Genomic DNA, 15,888 nt, shown 5'->3' on the forward strand with positions numbered 1-15,888 from the left:
TTCAGGTTCTATAATTACCCAGCAGCAACCTGGGCAAACACTAAACTAAAGATCTTTTGATGATTTTTCGATATATTATAGGGTAGCGCAGATGATACGACATGTGCTTTTTTTGCTATATTGTGTCTGGCATGTTTCCAAGTTTATTTATCATTTGATATACTGTCTATCAGACATTATCTACAATAAAATTTATTTTTAAAAAAATTAAGTAAAACATAAAAGAAAAGATTAAAAAATAACGTATATGAACAAAGATAAATTGCGGGTTTGAAAACTGACAAGGACAGACACTCAGAGCTAAAAATACATCGAGATAAAAATAAAACAGAAGTGATAAGAAGGGGAATGAGAAAGCACGAGAGGGAGGGGATCGCTTCTTACGCTCTGTCCCTCTCTGTACTACTTATGCCTAGAAACATAGAAACAAGACGGCAGATAAAGGCCAAAATGGCCCATCCAGTCTGCCCATCCACAGTAACCATTATCTCTTTCTCTCTCCGAGAGATCCCATGTGCCTATCCCAGGCCCCTTGAATTCAGACACAGTCTATGTCTCCACCAACTCGTCCTGGAGACTGTTCCACGCATCTACCACCCTTTCCATAAAAAAGTAATTCCTCAGATTACTCCGGAGCCTATCGCCTCTTAACTTCATTCTATACCATCTCATTGCAGTTTCCTTTCAAATGAAAGAGACGCGACTCATGCGCATTTATATTATGTAGGTATTTAAAAGTCTCTATCATATCTCCCCTCTCTCACCTTTCCTCCAAAGAATACAGATTGAGATCTTTAAGCCTGTCCCCATACTCCTTATTATGAAGACCACGCGCCATTTTAGCAGCCTTCCTCTGGATCGACTATCTTTTTTATATCTTTTTGAAGGTGCGGCCTCCAGAATTGTACACAATATTCTAAATGAGGTCTCACCAAAATCTTATACAGGGGTATCAATACCTCCTTTTTCCTACAAGCCATACCTCTCCCTATGCATCCTAGCATCCTTCTAGCTTTCGTCGTCAACTTTTCAACCCGTTTGGCCACCTTAAGATCATCACATGCAATCCCACCCAAGTCCCTCTCTTCACTCCCTACCTCAAGAACATTTAGGAGTCAACGTTTACAATGATTTAACCAAGCAGCAGAGATCCCGCCCACTCAAAACGCACTGAACTGGCTATCCATGGACTTTCAGAAGCATTTGATTGGATAGAGCCACTGAAAATTTCATGTGACCACTGTGGTAACATATCAGAGAAGAGTACCCCATTGGAGGGAAATCCACCTCATAGATTACAGAAGCGGTTGTAAGAGGGATCTCCCCTCTTCTCTGGGTCCCCCTGAGACTGCTTCAGTGGCATTTACTCTACTGAATATGCTCCAGTAACCCCCAATCGTTCTTAGGCGCCTGTCTCATGCCTATGGAGGAACATAGGGATGTCTACTGATGCCTAAGGGTGGCGTGGGCATGGTTTGAGCCGGGAGTAGCCTTAGGCATCCCTATACGCCTCTGCAGGCACAAGACCGGCACCTTAAATGTAGGCCTTTCAAACGAAGGCCTACATTTAAAGGTACCTATGTTTGTTTGTTTTTTTAAAGACATGATTCTGGACGCAACGCCTGCCGGTGATTGACACTCGGCAGGCACCTGGTATTTAGGCACCACTTCCAGAATTAGATCCTTAATGCAAGTTAGTAAATCTAGCCCTTGGTCTAAAGTACAACATACTGGACATAATGGTAGCACACGCAAAAATGGCCGCAATTTGAGCAGTCAATGCCAGCATTAAGGGTTTGTAACACTATATTAGTGGGGTTCTAAAGAATCCAACCCCACCTGTTATAATAATTGGAGGCTCTAGTGTTATTTCTGTACTGATTTATTGTTCTTTTTCAATAAATCAGACATGACATAGAACGTCTTTTTATCAATGTGTCGGTTAGAAACATGGGCGGAGAAATGGCAGATGAAGTTCAATGTGGAGAAATGCAAGGTAATGCATTTAGGAAATAAGAATAAGGAATACGAGTATACAATGTCAGGTGCAACTCTGGGGAAGAGCGAACAAGAAAAGGACCTGGGTGTACTGATAGATAGGACCCTGAAGCCGTCGGCACAATGCGCGGCAGCGGCAAAGAAGGCAAATAGAATGTTGGGCATGATAAAGAAAGGAATCTCGAGTAGATCGGAGAAAGTTATAATGCCGCTTTATAGGGCAATGGTCAGACCACACTTGGAATACTGCGTCCAACATTGGTCTCCCTACCTAAAGAAGGATATAAAACTGCTGGAGAGGGTGCAGAGACGAGCAACAAAACTGGTGAAGGGTATGGAAAAACTGGAATACGAGGACAGACTTATAACACTAGGATTATTCTCCCTTGAGAAAAGGAGACTGCGTGGGGATATGATCGAGACCTTCAAAATACTGAAAGGAATCGACAAAATAGAGCAGAGAAGATTATTTACGTTGTCCAATTTGACACGGACAAGAGGACATGTAATGAAGCTAAGGGGGGACAGGTTCAGGACTAATGTCAGGAAGTTCTGCTTCACTCAGAGAGTGGTTGACACCTGGAATGCCCTCCCAGATGAGATTATTGCGGAATCGACCGTCCTAGGCTTCAAGAGCAAACTAGATGCATATCTCCTTAAGAGAGGCATGTAAGGATATGGTGGACTATAAATTACGACAGGTGTACACCTGGCAGGGCCTCCGCGTGTGCGGATCGCCGGACTTGATGGACCGAAGGTCTGATCCGGAGATGGCATTTCTTATGTTCTTATGCTGAGTGCAGAAACATAAAAGTTACAGCTACAATACCAAGAAATTTGCTCCATTAAGCAAAAATAATAGCAAATTGTGGGAAAAATCACGCCTTATGTAATCAGTGGCTTTGAAGGACCCCAGGATGGGCTTAAAAAATGTTTTTAAAAAATTATTTTCTGATCAAACACAATCAAATTTATGGGAAAACTTCAATTCACGCAGTATTGCCAACTTTAGGTTTTTCTGGACAACCCTGTTACAGATTTGCGCTCAAGTAGCGCCTTACCAGCGCCTAAGTTAAGAGAAAAACACTGTTTAAAAGCGCCCAAGAAAAGGATCTGGGTATTATTGTAGACAATACGATGAAACCTTCCGCTCAATGTGCGGCAGCAGCCAAAAAAGCAAACAGGATGCTGGGAATTATTAAAAAAGGGATGGTTAACAAAACTAAGAATGTCATAATGCCCCTGTATCGCTCCATGGTGCGACCTCATCTGGAGTATTGCGGTCAATTATGGTCTCCTTATCTCAAGAAAGATATAGCGACGCTAGAAAAAGTTCAAAGAAGAGCGACCAAGAAGGTAAGGGGGATGGAACTCCCCTCGTATGAGGAAAGACTAAAACGGTTAGGGCTTTTCAGCTTGGAAAAGAGACGGCTGAGGGGAGATAGGATTGAAGTCTACAAAATCCTGAGTGGAATAGAATGGGTACAACTGAATCGATTTTTCATGCCGTCTTAAATGACAAAAATGACAAGACAATTTGTAGTTCTTATCCCTCTCTTCCCTTATGTTCTTAGTTTTGTTACGTTTGTCAATAGTCTTGTCAGACCTGATTTTTGTTATTTATTGTATTGTTCCCCACATTTTATAATTTTATTATTATGTACATCGCTTAGAATTATGATTAAGCGATTAATCAAATCTCCATTAAACTTGAAACTTGACACTCGATGGAGTTACTTTTAAAACCAATAGGAGGAAAATTTTTTTTTCACTCAGAGAATAGTTAAGCTCTGGAATGCGTTGCCAGAGGTTATGGTAAGAGCGGATAGTGTAGCTGGTTTTAATAAAGGTTTGGACAAGTTCCTGGAGGAAAAGTCCATAGTCTGTTATTGAGAAAGACAAGGGGGAAGCCATTGCTTGCCCCGTATTGGTAGAATGGATATTTGCTACACCTTGCTTTAAGCCAGGTACTAGTGACCTGGATTGGCCACCGTGAGAACGAGCTACTGGGCTTGATGGCCCATTGGTCTGACCCAGTAAGGCTATTCTTATGTTCTTATATTTTCAGGTGCTTACCAGCGCCTAAAAGAATGATGCTGGAATCACTCCTACATAGGTGCTTTATGACACCTAATGACACTGGAGGTGTGGACGACACCGGAAGTGGCATTAGGTGCCATAAAACACCTCGGTAGGAGCAATTCGCATCAAAGGTAAGCGCCGGAAATGTAGGCCTTGAAAACCCTGGTCTATATTTCTGGTGCCTACCTTGGCCGGAGGCACGATTCTCCAAAGGGTGCTGTCGCGTGATTGCCACATGGTCAGTGGCCGCTTTTAAGGCGGCCAGCAACGATGACACTGTTTAGAGAATCCAGGCCTAAGTGGTGTTCTATAACCTTAGTTCACAACTTGCACAGCACACGGATGAAAAAGGGGTGTTCACGCGGGTGGGGCATGTGAAGAGCAAGAGTATCTCCTACAATTATGTGCACATATTACACCATCCTGTCATTTATGCACCGAAGTGCTCCCATGACGACTCGGCATTGGCCAATTAGCACCCACTAAAGCAGCGGCGTTAGCCGGTTATCACTTCCATTCTTCCATTACGACACACTCGCAAACAGATTTGCAGAAGCCTGTTTTTCATATGCAAAGTGTGCGTTAGGGCTTAATACCCTTTTCTAAAAGGACCCTTAAAATATCAGAATACCTGACCCGATGGGTTCTGTACGATAATAAAGGGGGAAAAAAAATCAACTGAAATGGTCCTATTTGTTTAGAAACAAACTCACCGTCCTTGAAAGAACCAGCATGCCTTTGTAGTTTTTTAATTCCAAATGTTTTCTGAAAAGAAAAACAAACAAAATAAACACATTTATATTTAAGGTGGTAAGAGGAATAGACGATAGGCATTAGGCACACCCAGTTCTACCGCAGTCCATCTTTAGACTTGTAGGCCTCTTGCTATTGTTATAGGAACTGGGACTACAAATCCCTGGATGTAATGGGGCAATCCAAGAACTAGCGCAATCTGTCCCTTAGAACTAGGAACCATCAGGTTACCTGAATTGGTATTTAAGGGCACATACCCTTGGGGAAGGATCAGAGAGAGAGAGACACTCATAACTCCTAAAGGCCAGGGAAATTTGGGTAAAGCCAATGGCATAGTAAGGGGGTGGGGCGGCACCTCTCCTCTTCTCTGCCCCTCAGCTCCTTCCCACCCCTCCATCACAGCTTTTGCACACCTTCACTTCGCTGGCATGAGAAGCAGCTCCAACCTGCAGCTCGTGCCGGCCTCGGCGCCAACCTCTGACGTTACTTCCGGGTCCTGCAACCAGGAAGTGACATCAGAAGGCGCAGGCAGCAAGTTGGATATGGTCGCTCAGGGGAAGCTAAACAGGTAAGTGGGAAAAGGGCGCGTATGCAGCCGGAGGGGGTTCCCCCCAACCTCACTATGCCAGTGGGTACAGCAGCATCAAATCTGGTTTACTCTTTCGGTATCCAGCTAGGTCAGGGGTAGGCAATTCCGGTCCTCAAAGTCTCCCACTTAAACCCTTTGCAGGGCCACATTTTGGGTTTGTAGGTACTTGTAGGGCCTCAGAAAAAAATAGTTAAACTAAACTAAACTAAACCTTAGGTTTCTATACCGCATCATCTCCACATTCGTAGAGCTCTGCACGGTTTACAGGAGATGGGATAGAAAAGAACTAACAATGAAAGGTTAGAGGTCCAAGTATGAAGGGTTTTTAGAGGGCTTAGAGTGCCAGAGATGGAATAGGCATCAGATTTTTGAGAATAGCCAGGTCTTCAGATGTTTGCGGAAAAGTTGGAGAGAGCTCAGGTTCCGAAGAGGGGAGGAAAGTTTGTTCCAGAGTTCGGTGATTCTGAAGGGGAGGGAGGTCCCTAGTTTTCCTGTATGGGAAATGCCTCTTAATGAGGGGAAGGATAGTTAAAATTTGTGGGTGGATCTGGTGGTATTAGGGTTAGAGGAGTTCCAAGAAAGAGGGATACAGGGAAGGAGGATGCCGTGTAGGATTTTGAAAGCTAGGCAGGCGCATTTACTAAACTAAACTAAACCTTAGGTTTGTATACCGCACCATCTCCGCAAGCGCAGAGCTTCGGCACGGTTTAGAGTTAAGAGGAAAGGAACTACAATAAGGGATAAAGGAGAGGGACTAAGAGGAAAGAGAGGGACAGAATACTGGAGAATGGGAGGTGACTAGATTTTTGCAAAGAGCCAAGTTTTCAAGTGTTTGCGGAAGGATTGGAAGGAGCTTGAGTTTCTGAGTGGGGATGAGAGGTTGTTCCAGAGTTCTGTGGTTCTAAAGGGGAGAGATGTTCCAAGTTTTCCTGCGCGGGATATACCTTTTATAGAGGGGAATGATAGTTTCAGTTTTTGGAAGGGTCTGGTGGAGTGTGGTTTTGAGGAATTCCAAAAGAGTGGGATAATGGGAGGAAGGACGCCGTGTAGGATCTTGAAGGCTAGGCAGGCACATTTAAAGAGGACTCTGGAGTATACTGGGAGCCAGTGAAGCTTGGAGAGGAGTGGGGAGACGTGATCGAACTTGCCTTTTGCGAAAATAAGCTTAGCCGCGGCGTTCTGAATTAGCTGAAGTCTATGGAGGTTTTTCTTAGTTAGGCTTATATAGATGGAATTGCAGTAATCCAGTCTAGAGAGGATAGTAGATTGAACGAGGACGGTAAAGTGAGAATGATGAAAGCAGGATCCAGTGAAGCCAGTGAAGCTTGGACAGAAGCGGGGAGACGTGGTCAAATTTATTTTTTACGAAGATGAGCTTGGCCGCAGCATTCTGTATCCGCTGGAGTCAATGGAGGTTTTTCTTAGTTAGGCTTAAGTAAATAGAGTTGCAATAGTCCAATCTGGAAAGTATGATGTTTTATTAAAATCAGTTAATGTCTTATTAAAGAAAAGACAATTTTGCAGGAGGTAAAACTCTTTATAGTTTATAAATCTTTCCTTTTGGCTAAGTCTTAATAATAATATTGTCATTTATAACTAAAGAGACATATGATCAAGAAACTGTTTTATTTTACTTTTGTAATTATGATAAACATACCGAGGGCCTCAAAATAGTACCTGGCGGGCCGCAAGTTTGAGACCACTGCTGTAAGACAATACTTGCACTCCCAGCCAGTTGTGTTTTTAGGATATCCAATATGCATGAGATAGATTTGTATACTATGGAGGCAGTGCTTGCAAATCTATCTCATCCATATTCATTGTGGAGATTCTGAAAATCTGATTGGCTGCATGTGCCCCGAGGCCTGTGCTGAGAACCCCAGTCCTAAGGAAACTACTTTAAAGGAAGTGCTAACATCTCCACAGAATCTCTTTCTGAATAAAAGCCACACATAGGGCTAGATTCACAAAGGCCACAGATCGGATTCAATCCATGGCCGGGGGTGGGGGGGAGGGGGGGCTGATTCACAAACTATTTAATGTACCTGGGGTAATTGGGGGATTAAGTGACTTGCCCAGGATCTCAAGCAGTGTAGATTTGAACCCACAACCTCAGGGCGCTGAGGCTGCAGCTTTAACCACTGTGCCACACAGTCCACACTTCTAATTTTCTTTAACTCCCCCTCCCCCCATCATCTTTCCTTCTTTCTCTCCCTCGACTCCCTGCCCCCGGTCTACCTTAAATAGTGTCTTCCATGAGGTGCCTGGCAATTCAGAGATGCTGCTGGCGGACCCTCTCTTCTGATGTAAACCGTTCCTCTGACACAACGTCTAGTGGTTCGTGTCAGAAGAGTGGTTCCAAGTAGGCTGCTGGAAGCATCTCTGAATTGCTGCTACTGCCAGGCACCTCCACTGTTTATGCTGGAATGCGGAAAGGGGGGGAGGGGGAAGAGAGTGGAAGGCCCTGGGTCCCCTGCTGCTCTGGGCCCTCGGGCACTGCCCGGTTGCCCAAATGGTCATTCTGCCCCTGCATGTCAATATAATATTCAGAATAATATTTTTAAAAATATGATGTGCTCAGACCCATAACAGGAAAGGGTTACCACGGAACCATCATAGCCACAGACAATGTAGGATTCCAAGCAGATTTGGACTATTTTCCTAAGTGGGTAGCCTCTCTTGAAGAAGCCAAAATCAGCAAAATTCAAGTCGTGGGGAGTCTTTGAGTTTGTACTCTCTAAAAGTTGAAAGGGGATAGATTCCGTACGAACGTAAGGAAGTTCTTCTTCACCCAGAGAGTGGTCGAAAACTGGCATGCTCTTCCGGAGTCTGTCGTAGGGGAATACACCCTTCCAGGGATTCAAGATAAAGTTGGACACGTTCCTGCTCAACTGGAAAGTACGCAGGTGAGGCTGGGCTCATTTAGCGCACTGGTCTTTGACCTAGGGGCCGCCGCGTGAGCGGACTGCTGGGCACGATGGACCACTGGTCTGACCCAGCAGCGGTAATTCATAAGTTCTTATGTTCACATCAGACAGACAGATATGGGGATAAAAAGATTGTAAAAGTGTGACAAGGTATAGGCGGTTGGGACATTGATGTGGTTATGATGGTTGCCTATCCTGTGGTATTTTGGTTATGGGTCTGAACACATCATATTTTTATTAAAAAAATATTTTTTCAAAATATTATTTTGAAAGAGGTGTTGGCTTATTTCAAAGTGAACTTGTGTTTTTTTGGTGGAATGCATAATCATTAGGGATAGACTGAAAACCTGGCCTTTTGTTTTAAAAATAAGGCACAAATTTAGGAACTTAGAAACATACATTAAGAATCTTAGCTTTTTAAAATTTATTTATTAGTCCCCTAGTGCTACAAACTATTCAGAAGAAAAGTATCAGTAAGAACATTTCTTCTGGAGTATTTTGACTTCCTTCCAAGTCACTGCTGACTGACCTCTGTTCTACTGCCTGGGGCCTGCAAGAGATGCTAAGGGAATCTCGTCTTCTCGTTAGGCAGATGGAATTGGTTTGACTTAACAAGCTCTTAAACAGAGATCATGTTTATCTATTCATTTTACGTCTTAAAAACAGAAAGACAATTAAGGAGGTGATCTAAGGATGCGTAGAACAGTCTCCCGGAAAAGGTGGTGGAGACAGAGACTGTGTCTGAATTCAAGAGGGCCTGGGATAGGCACGTGGGATCTCTCAGAGAGAGAAACAGATAATGGTTACTTCAGATGGGCAGACTAGATGGGCCATTTGACCTTTATCTGCTGACATGCTTCTATAACCTTAAAGTTCTATGACATCACAATGCAGGTATAAAGAGGCTTAGCCAATAGGGAGAGGAGGAGATAGTGGATGCTGTGGATGGACAGACTGGATGGGCCATTTGGCCTTTTATAGCTAGAGAGACATATGATCAAGAAACTGTTTAATTTTACTTTTGTGATTATGATAAACATACCGAGGGCCTCAAAATAGTGCGGGCCGCATGTGGCTCCCAGGCCACGAGTTTGAGACCACTGATTTAATTCCAGTTTTGGGATTTGATGTATTAGTGAAAATTATTTTTTATTTAAAAGACTTATAGCCTACCTAAACCTAAGCAGGTTATTTTCTGTAAACCACTTTGGACCCTTATAGGGATTAATTGATTCATTTATTCATTCAATTTTCTATACTGTTTTCCCAGGGGAGCTCAGAACGGTTTCCATGAATTTATTCAGTTACTCAAGCATTTTTCCCTGTCTGACCTGGTGGGCTAACACAACAAAAATTCATCCAAATGATAACATGATTGGAGATTTCAAGAAGGCTGATCACAGCTCCTTGAACCTATGAAAATAGAGGCTCAAAAAGCGGGTTAGAAATGCCAATTTAGATTAGACTAGGTTAGAAATAATCTTGCCTTTGTCATTGTCTATTTTACTAAAGGTTCTGTGTTTGGCAGAGCCTTGTGTAAAATAACCAGGGAAACTGATCTAGTCCTGATTTGGGCATCCATCTTCACTGTGCCCTCAAAAAGGGACTTTCCTATGAGGCAAGTCAAAAATACATTGATGAAACAGCGTACCTTAGATTTCCCTGGACTTCTTGGTGGTGGTACTGTGGAATCTTCTGCCACTGGCTTCAACGTGGATACAGGTCTGATAGCTTCTATTTCATCCTTAAAGCCCTTCATGGCTGCCCGGTAGGACTGGTTTCTCCGGTTCCTTTGCAGTGTTCCCTCACTGTCATCATCCTCATCTTCATCTGGATCGTCCAAGCAAATATTGGGGGCAGACACCCTCTTCGGATCATAACGCGCTGCTTCTTTCTGCAGCACACCTGCGGCAAAACTGTGATGGCGTGGTACCTTCTTCTTTGTCGCTACAGCCAAGCCTTTTGGGATAAGCTGGTGGGTGCCCATCTTCAGAGCCGCGGCGCTTTCTGTGCTCAGGATAATCCTTCGAGACTCAATAGCGGTAGGAGATGGTTCTGAAGCATAGGCAACATTGTCCAGAGCCTGCACAGAACTTCGCTTCGCATTTGAAGAGGTCATGTTTAAATTTAAATCTGAACAAAACTTGCTATTCAGAAGGAAAGACGACTCATCTCCCAAGGACCCATCAGAATGTCTCTGCGACATATTGCCAGTAGGCCGAGAGCCTAAAAGAGAAAAAATACAATAGTAAAAATGAATCTGCACAAACTCTTTTAGAGGTGCCAGTTCCTAGAAAGAATATTGCCCTGTAAGAATCTCCAAACTGAAGACATTCTTGAACAGCTTCCAAGAAAATTCAGAAATTGCCTCTAAGGAATTACAAGCTTTAAGGGGAATATTTGTTTGAAATTGCTATAGGCTATGTCATGATAAATATATTGTATTATCTTGTGCCATCGTTTATCAATATTCAAATTCCTCTCAATTCAAGCAATCTAATAAAACGTGAGAACTCCAAGGCAATAACTCCATTAAATAATCCCAGGTGTATTTGTTTCTAAGAACCTCAGCGACACCGCTCCGGGCTCAGACTTTCATTGCCCTAAGCTTTACGGGGCTCATAATTGAAACTTAAATATCTCTAAAAACCCGCCCCAAGTCTGCAATTGGTTATCCTAAAATCGAAACGGCTTTTTGGACGTATTCAGGGACTTTTTAGGCCTCTGAATCCCACTGTGCGCCCAGAGCTGGAGGAGTGGTGTGGGCAGGATGTGGGCCGACATAGACTTAGTCGTCCTGCAGGGATAATTGAATGTTTGGCGATGTAAAAGCAGGTATAAGTGCCAAAAAGGTATCCAAAGTGACCAGATAACCATTGCAATTTTCAAAGTAAAGACCTCCCCACACACACCCCGTGTTCACTGACCCCGTTGCACCACCCCCACAAAGTTCAAAATAAAAGCATACATACCTGCCTCCGGAACATCAGCACCTGTTATAGCAAAGCCTTATAGAGCTTAAGTAGTCTGGGGGGTGGGCTAGTGAACCATAGAAAGGAGGACCCTTAAATGTAGGCTAACCTGTGAATGTGACATCATTCTATACACTTATGTGTCAAGTGGTGTGTAAATGTGTTATGTCATGTCCCTTTAAGCGCATCTTCCTAAATATCACCTAGAGCTCGCTGTCAGGGCAGGATTAACTCTTTGTTGGGCCCTAGGCAAACAGGTACGTTGGGGCCCCTCCTTGTAATTTAAATATATTTTAAAGCTCCCACAAATGGAGCCTTGCGCGATTCTGACTGCAGAGGAAAACTGGCAGAGGAGGAAACAGCAGATAAGAGGCCTTGCTCGCTGGCTCCCCCTGCTGACGAGATGGCAGTACACAGGGAGTGAGGAAGAATAGACAGACCTCTGTGGTGAACAATGGCTCTGCGCCCTCCTGATTCTCTTATCTGTGGCAGCAGCTAATGTACCGGTGCAAAACTCTGCCTTGACTTACACATTTGAGAGGGCCCCTCCTAAATATTTGAGCCCTAGACCCATGCCTAGTTTGCCTGTGCTTTAATCCTGCCCTGCTCGCTGTCGGCCATTATTTGAGGGTATCTTTATATAGGTGAATGAAAATTATTTCATGGTTCCTTCAGAAGACAAAACCATATGCCTCACTTAAAGCCCCTTCTTGGGAGAACCACATCTTCCAGTTCGGTTCTTTGCTGAGAGAGCAGGGTTCAGTTTCCAGCTTCTTTTATTGCTGCACATATGGCCAGCGCTATAACCCAAACAAAGCAAAATCAGAACAGCTTCTAAGGGCAGGAACTCAACCTAGTCCAGGCTATTTGCAAGCCGATGGATGAATTACCGTCATTGTGTCCTGCCCTGCAATGTCGCCTAATTATCCCAAATGCCATCAAATTATGGAGTGCGCTCTCCTTTGTAGCACAGTGGTCTTCTTTATAGCAAATCTTGGCCCAGGACAAATACGAGCTGCGTTCTCCACAATGACATTTTTGTACAGACTCTGTTAGCGGTCAAAAATCCGTGTTAGCAAATCTTCCGAACAGTTGGCTTCCAACACATTTCCTACAGAAGAAGCTTTTAAAAGCTCATTCTGCTGTACTCTTTCTATGAAATCATTTTCAATTTCAGGTCTTGGCCTAGATTACAGCCACATGTGATTTGAAAACAATGACAGGCTAGTGCAGGGGTAGGCAATCCCGGTCCTCGCGAGCCGGAGCCAGGTCAGGTTTTCAGGATAGCCACTGCAGAGACAAAATAAAGACCCACACACAGCTCCCCGTGTTCACTGACCCCCCTCACACCCCCACAAATTTCAGAATAAAAACATACATATCTGCCTCCAGAACATCAGATCTACTATAGGAAAGCCTAGTAGAGCTGCACAGAGGTATCTTAAGTAGCCTGGGGGGGGGGGGGGGGGATAGTGAACCATAGAGAGGAGGGCCCAGGTCCATAAGCCAATATAACCACTACATTCCTGTTGGAAAATGCGAGCTCACCAACCCCCCCCACCCCCTCACACACAAAACCCACTATACCCACCTGTCTACAACCTCATTAGCCCTTATGGCTTCAGGTGACACTTATATGGCAGTACAGTAGGGTGGTTTTTTTTTAGTTTTTTTGTGGGGGGGGGGAGCTCACTAGAGCTCCCTTATAGGTTATGTGGTACCCTTTTTGTGACGTTCACAGCAGTGCCCTATGAGGTGCCCCACTGCTCTCTTGCCTTGTCTGAGTGGTCAGTCCATCACAACGCTGGCCTCTCCCACATCTAAAAGGTCTGGTTCTGGGCGTTTGGGACTGACAAATTTTTGGTCGAGAATGTAGACGATTTTCAAAATATATATATTTTGGACGTACTTTTCGAGAACGGACATTTTGCCGCTGCTGACTTTGGGCGACTAGCGGCCCTACGCCTAAATTGGACATAGACGTATCTTTTGATTATGCCCCTCCACGTGGATAAGTGTTGAATATCACTGATGGCTCCACCCCCAGGCTGCCCATAAAATTGCCCGCTTCAAGTTTCACAGTTACTAGTACTGCTGCTTAATATCCCCCTCCCTCCTTCCCGCCAGACCTGCCCCCGCCACCTCTCGACCTCCTCACCGACTCCCAAAGATTAAAGAGGCATCAGCACTCCATGTCCTCCGGCATTTTGTTTGGGTTTTAGAAAAGCCTCTAGCAACGAGCGACGTTGGGACGGAATCGGCACATGGCTCGGATGCAATGCGGTGATATCACGCGTCACACCGGCGCATGCATAGATGCCATCTCAGCAAGCAAACAGGTTGTGGGGGGCGGGGCTGGGGGCAGAATGGGGTGTGGCCAGGCAGAACAGGGTGGGCTTGGGGGCGGGGCCATAGGTCTGGATTTTCATTTACGAAAATCTGGTAACAGACCTTTCAAGCACAGACTCGTGCTAAATCGCTGCTTTTTCCCCCCCTCTTCCCTCTGACAGAAAGTTTGTCTCAGAGGGAGGCAGGACAAAGTGGTGCTTCAGGGCAGCTCAGGGCTTGATCAACACTGCTACTTCTTTAATTTTCCAGGTCGTGCAACAAAAAGGAAAGAGGGAAAAGGCTCTTGCACGCACTAGACCTGTGGTGCCAACCACCCCGAAACGTTTTGCCCTAGGCAGATGCCTAGTGGCCTAAATGCAAACACCCACATTATTGAATTAATAATAATAACTTTATTTTTGTATACCGCAATGCCAAAAAACAGTTCAGAGTGGTTTACAGGAGAAGAGACTGTACATTTACAGCGAAGATGCAGAATCAGATTAACCAGGGTAAAATAACCAGTAACAACAACAATTAAAATTAAAAAGTAAGATAGGTACTTAGAAATTCCCTTACTGTCCCGAAAGCATAACAAAGAAGTGAAAAATAGAGATAGAGGAAAAATAAGAAATAAACATTCTAACTAGACTACATTGATCTACATTACCCACCATACTGTCCTCTAATAGCAAAATGGTATTTTAAAAATTCTCTCTCTCAAAGGAGAAAAGCAGATCGCTAAGCAAGAAATGCAGGCTTTTTTTTTTTTTTAGTTTGAAAAAATTGGCACAAGGAGAGTTGAATGTTCTCTTGTGGACGGTTTATGTCTCCGACTGTCAGCATGAAATGCGTGGCCGGTGTCCTCTGGCTGCAGGCATCTTCAAGGAAGACAAGTACACGGTGGTTAGTTGAAATGTCTGGAATAATTTCAACTAAAGATAAGGGTCCCGTTTAAAGGCATCTTAGGAAATTTTAGCACAAAATCCCATCCCACTGCCCTACGTGGCTTAAAAGCGCACAAGTCAAGTCTCTTTCATTTGAAAGGAAGCTCTGGAATGAGAGAGCATAAGATGAAGTTTAAGAGGTGACAGGCTCCAGAGTAATCTTAAGGAAATAATTTTTTTACACAGAAAGGGTGGTAGATGTGTGGAACAGACTCCCAGAAGAGGTGGTGGAGACAGAGACTGTCTGAATTCAAGAAAGAGTGGGACAGGCATGTGGAAATTAATTATAAAATTAAAAAGTAATCACAATAACAGAGACAAACACGTTTGAAGGGGGGGAAAAAAAGGGGAGAGAAATATAATATTCAATAGGAAAGACATTAAAAGGGAAATACAAAAGGGAGGGTGTTATAATCCTATCAGACAGTAAAAGCTTAAAGCAATCACCATAAAACTTGTGTTAAACAGAATGGTGAATGCTGTACGGGGTGTGAAAACAGAACTCTGGCAGAGTGTGGTATGGAAATCACAACTGCATACATAAATAAACGGACCATTTTGAACGGAAAAAGTGGCACTGTGGTCTGAGCATCACCAGATTAAAGGTTAGACAAGCGCTTACAGCCTCATCACCCTGAAGCTGTGGGTTCAAATCTCACACTGCACCCTGCGACCCTGGGCAAATCACTTAATCCCCCTTTGCCCAGATACATTAGATAAAAATGTGAGCTCACCGGGACACACAGGGAAAAATGCTCGAGTACACTTAGGCTATAAATGGTATATAAATACTAAAAAAAACAAAACCAACTTGTAAAATAACTGGGCAAAAGAGAAGCCTGCACTGTCATGCTTTAAGCTCTTCCAAAAGGGAACTGCAGGTACTCTGGCCCCACCCTGTTCTTCAATCCTGCCCTCAGCACCACTTCATAGTGTCTTGCAATCTTACAAAAAAAAAAAAAAAAAAGAGGCCTGGCAAACTCTTTGCAGCTCACATGTTAATATGGGCCAACAAGCTGAGACTAGTGCATAAATTGGCTTCGACCCATTCCAGTTCAACAAGAGAATGTGGCTTGGGCAGGATTCCCAGAATGCTTTTGGGCTCACCTGTCTTTACTACAGCTTTGCAGAACCAGCTGCCAGTGGGAAAATTTGAACAGTCCATGCACACACACACACACACACGCTACACGGAAGTTGCAGGGAATAATCACCTGATCTGGCTCCTGGTTTTAAGACAATCTTTAAGACATGATATGCCATAATTTGAAAAAAAAACAAAAACCAAACCT

The 15,888-nt window shown here is 43.9% G+C and overlaps 1 protein-coding gene across 3 annotated transcripts in view; it reads right to left on the bottom strand.

The window, feature by feature from the left end:
* ARHGEF16 (Rho guanine nucleotide exchange factor 16) overlaps positions 1-15,888 on the bottom strand; it is a 76,968-nt gene that overhangs the window by 56,871 nt on the left and 4,209 nt on the right. For all 3 annotated transcript variants that reach the window (XM_033922271.1, XM_033922272.1, XM_033922273.1), the window contains exons 2-3: positions 10,001-10,575; positions 4,794-4,845 (exon numbers count right to left, since the gene is read on the bottom strand). In XM_033922271.1, coding sequence (XP_033778162.1) covers positions 4,794-4,845; positions 10,001-10,555 — 607 coding nt within the window. In that variant the 5' untranslated portion in view covers positions 10,556-10,575. The remainder of the gene's footprint in view (positions 1-4,793; positions 4,846-10,000; positions 10,576-15,888) is intronic.

The sequence above is a fragment of the Geotrypetes seraphini genome, chromosome 15 (genome assembly GCF_902459505.1).
Source record: "Geotrypetes seraphini chromosome 15, aGeoSer1.1, whole genome shotgun sequence".
NCBI lineage: Eukaryota > Metazoa > Chordata > Amphibia > Gymnophiona > Dermophiidae > Geotrypetes > Geotrypetes seraphini.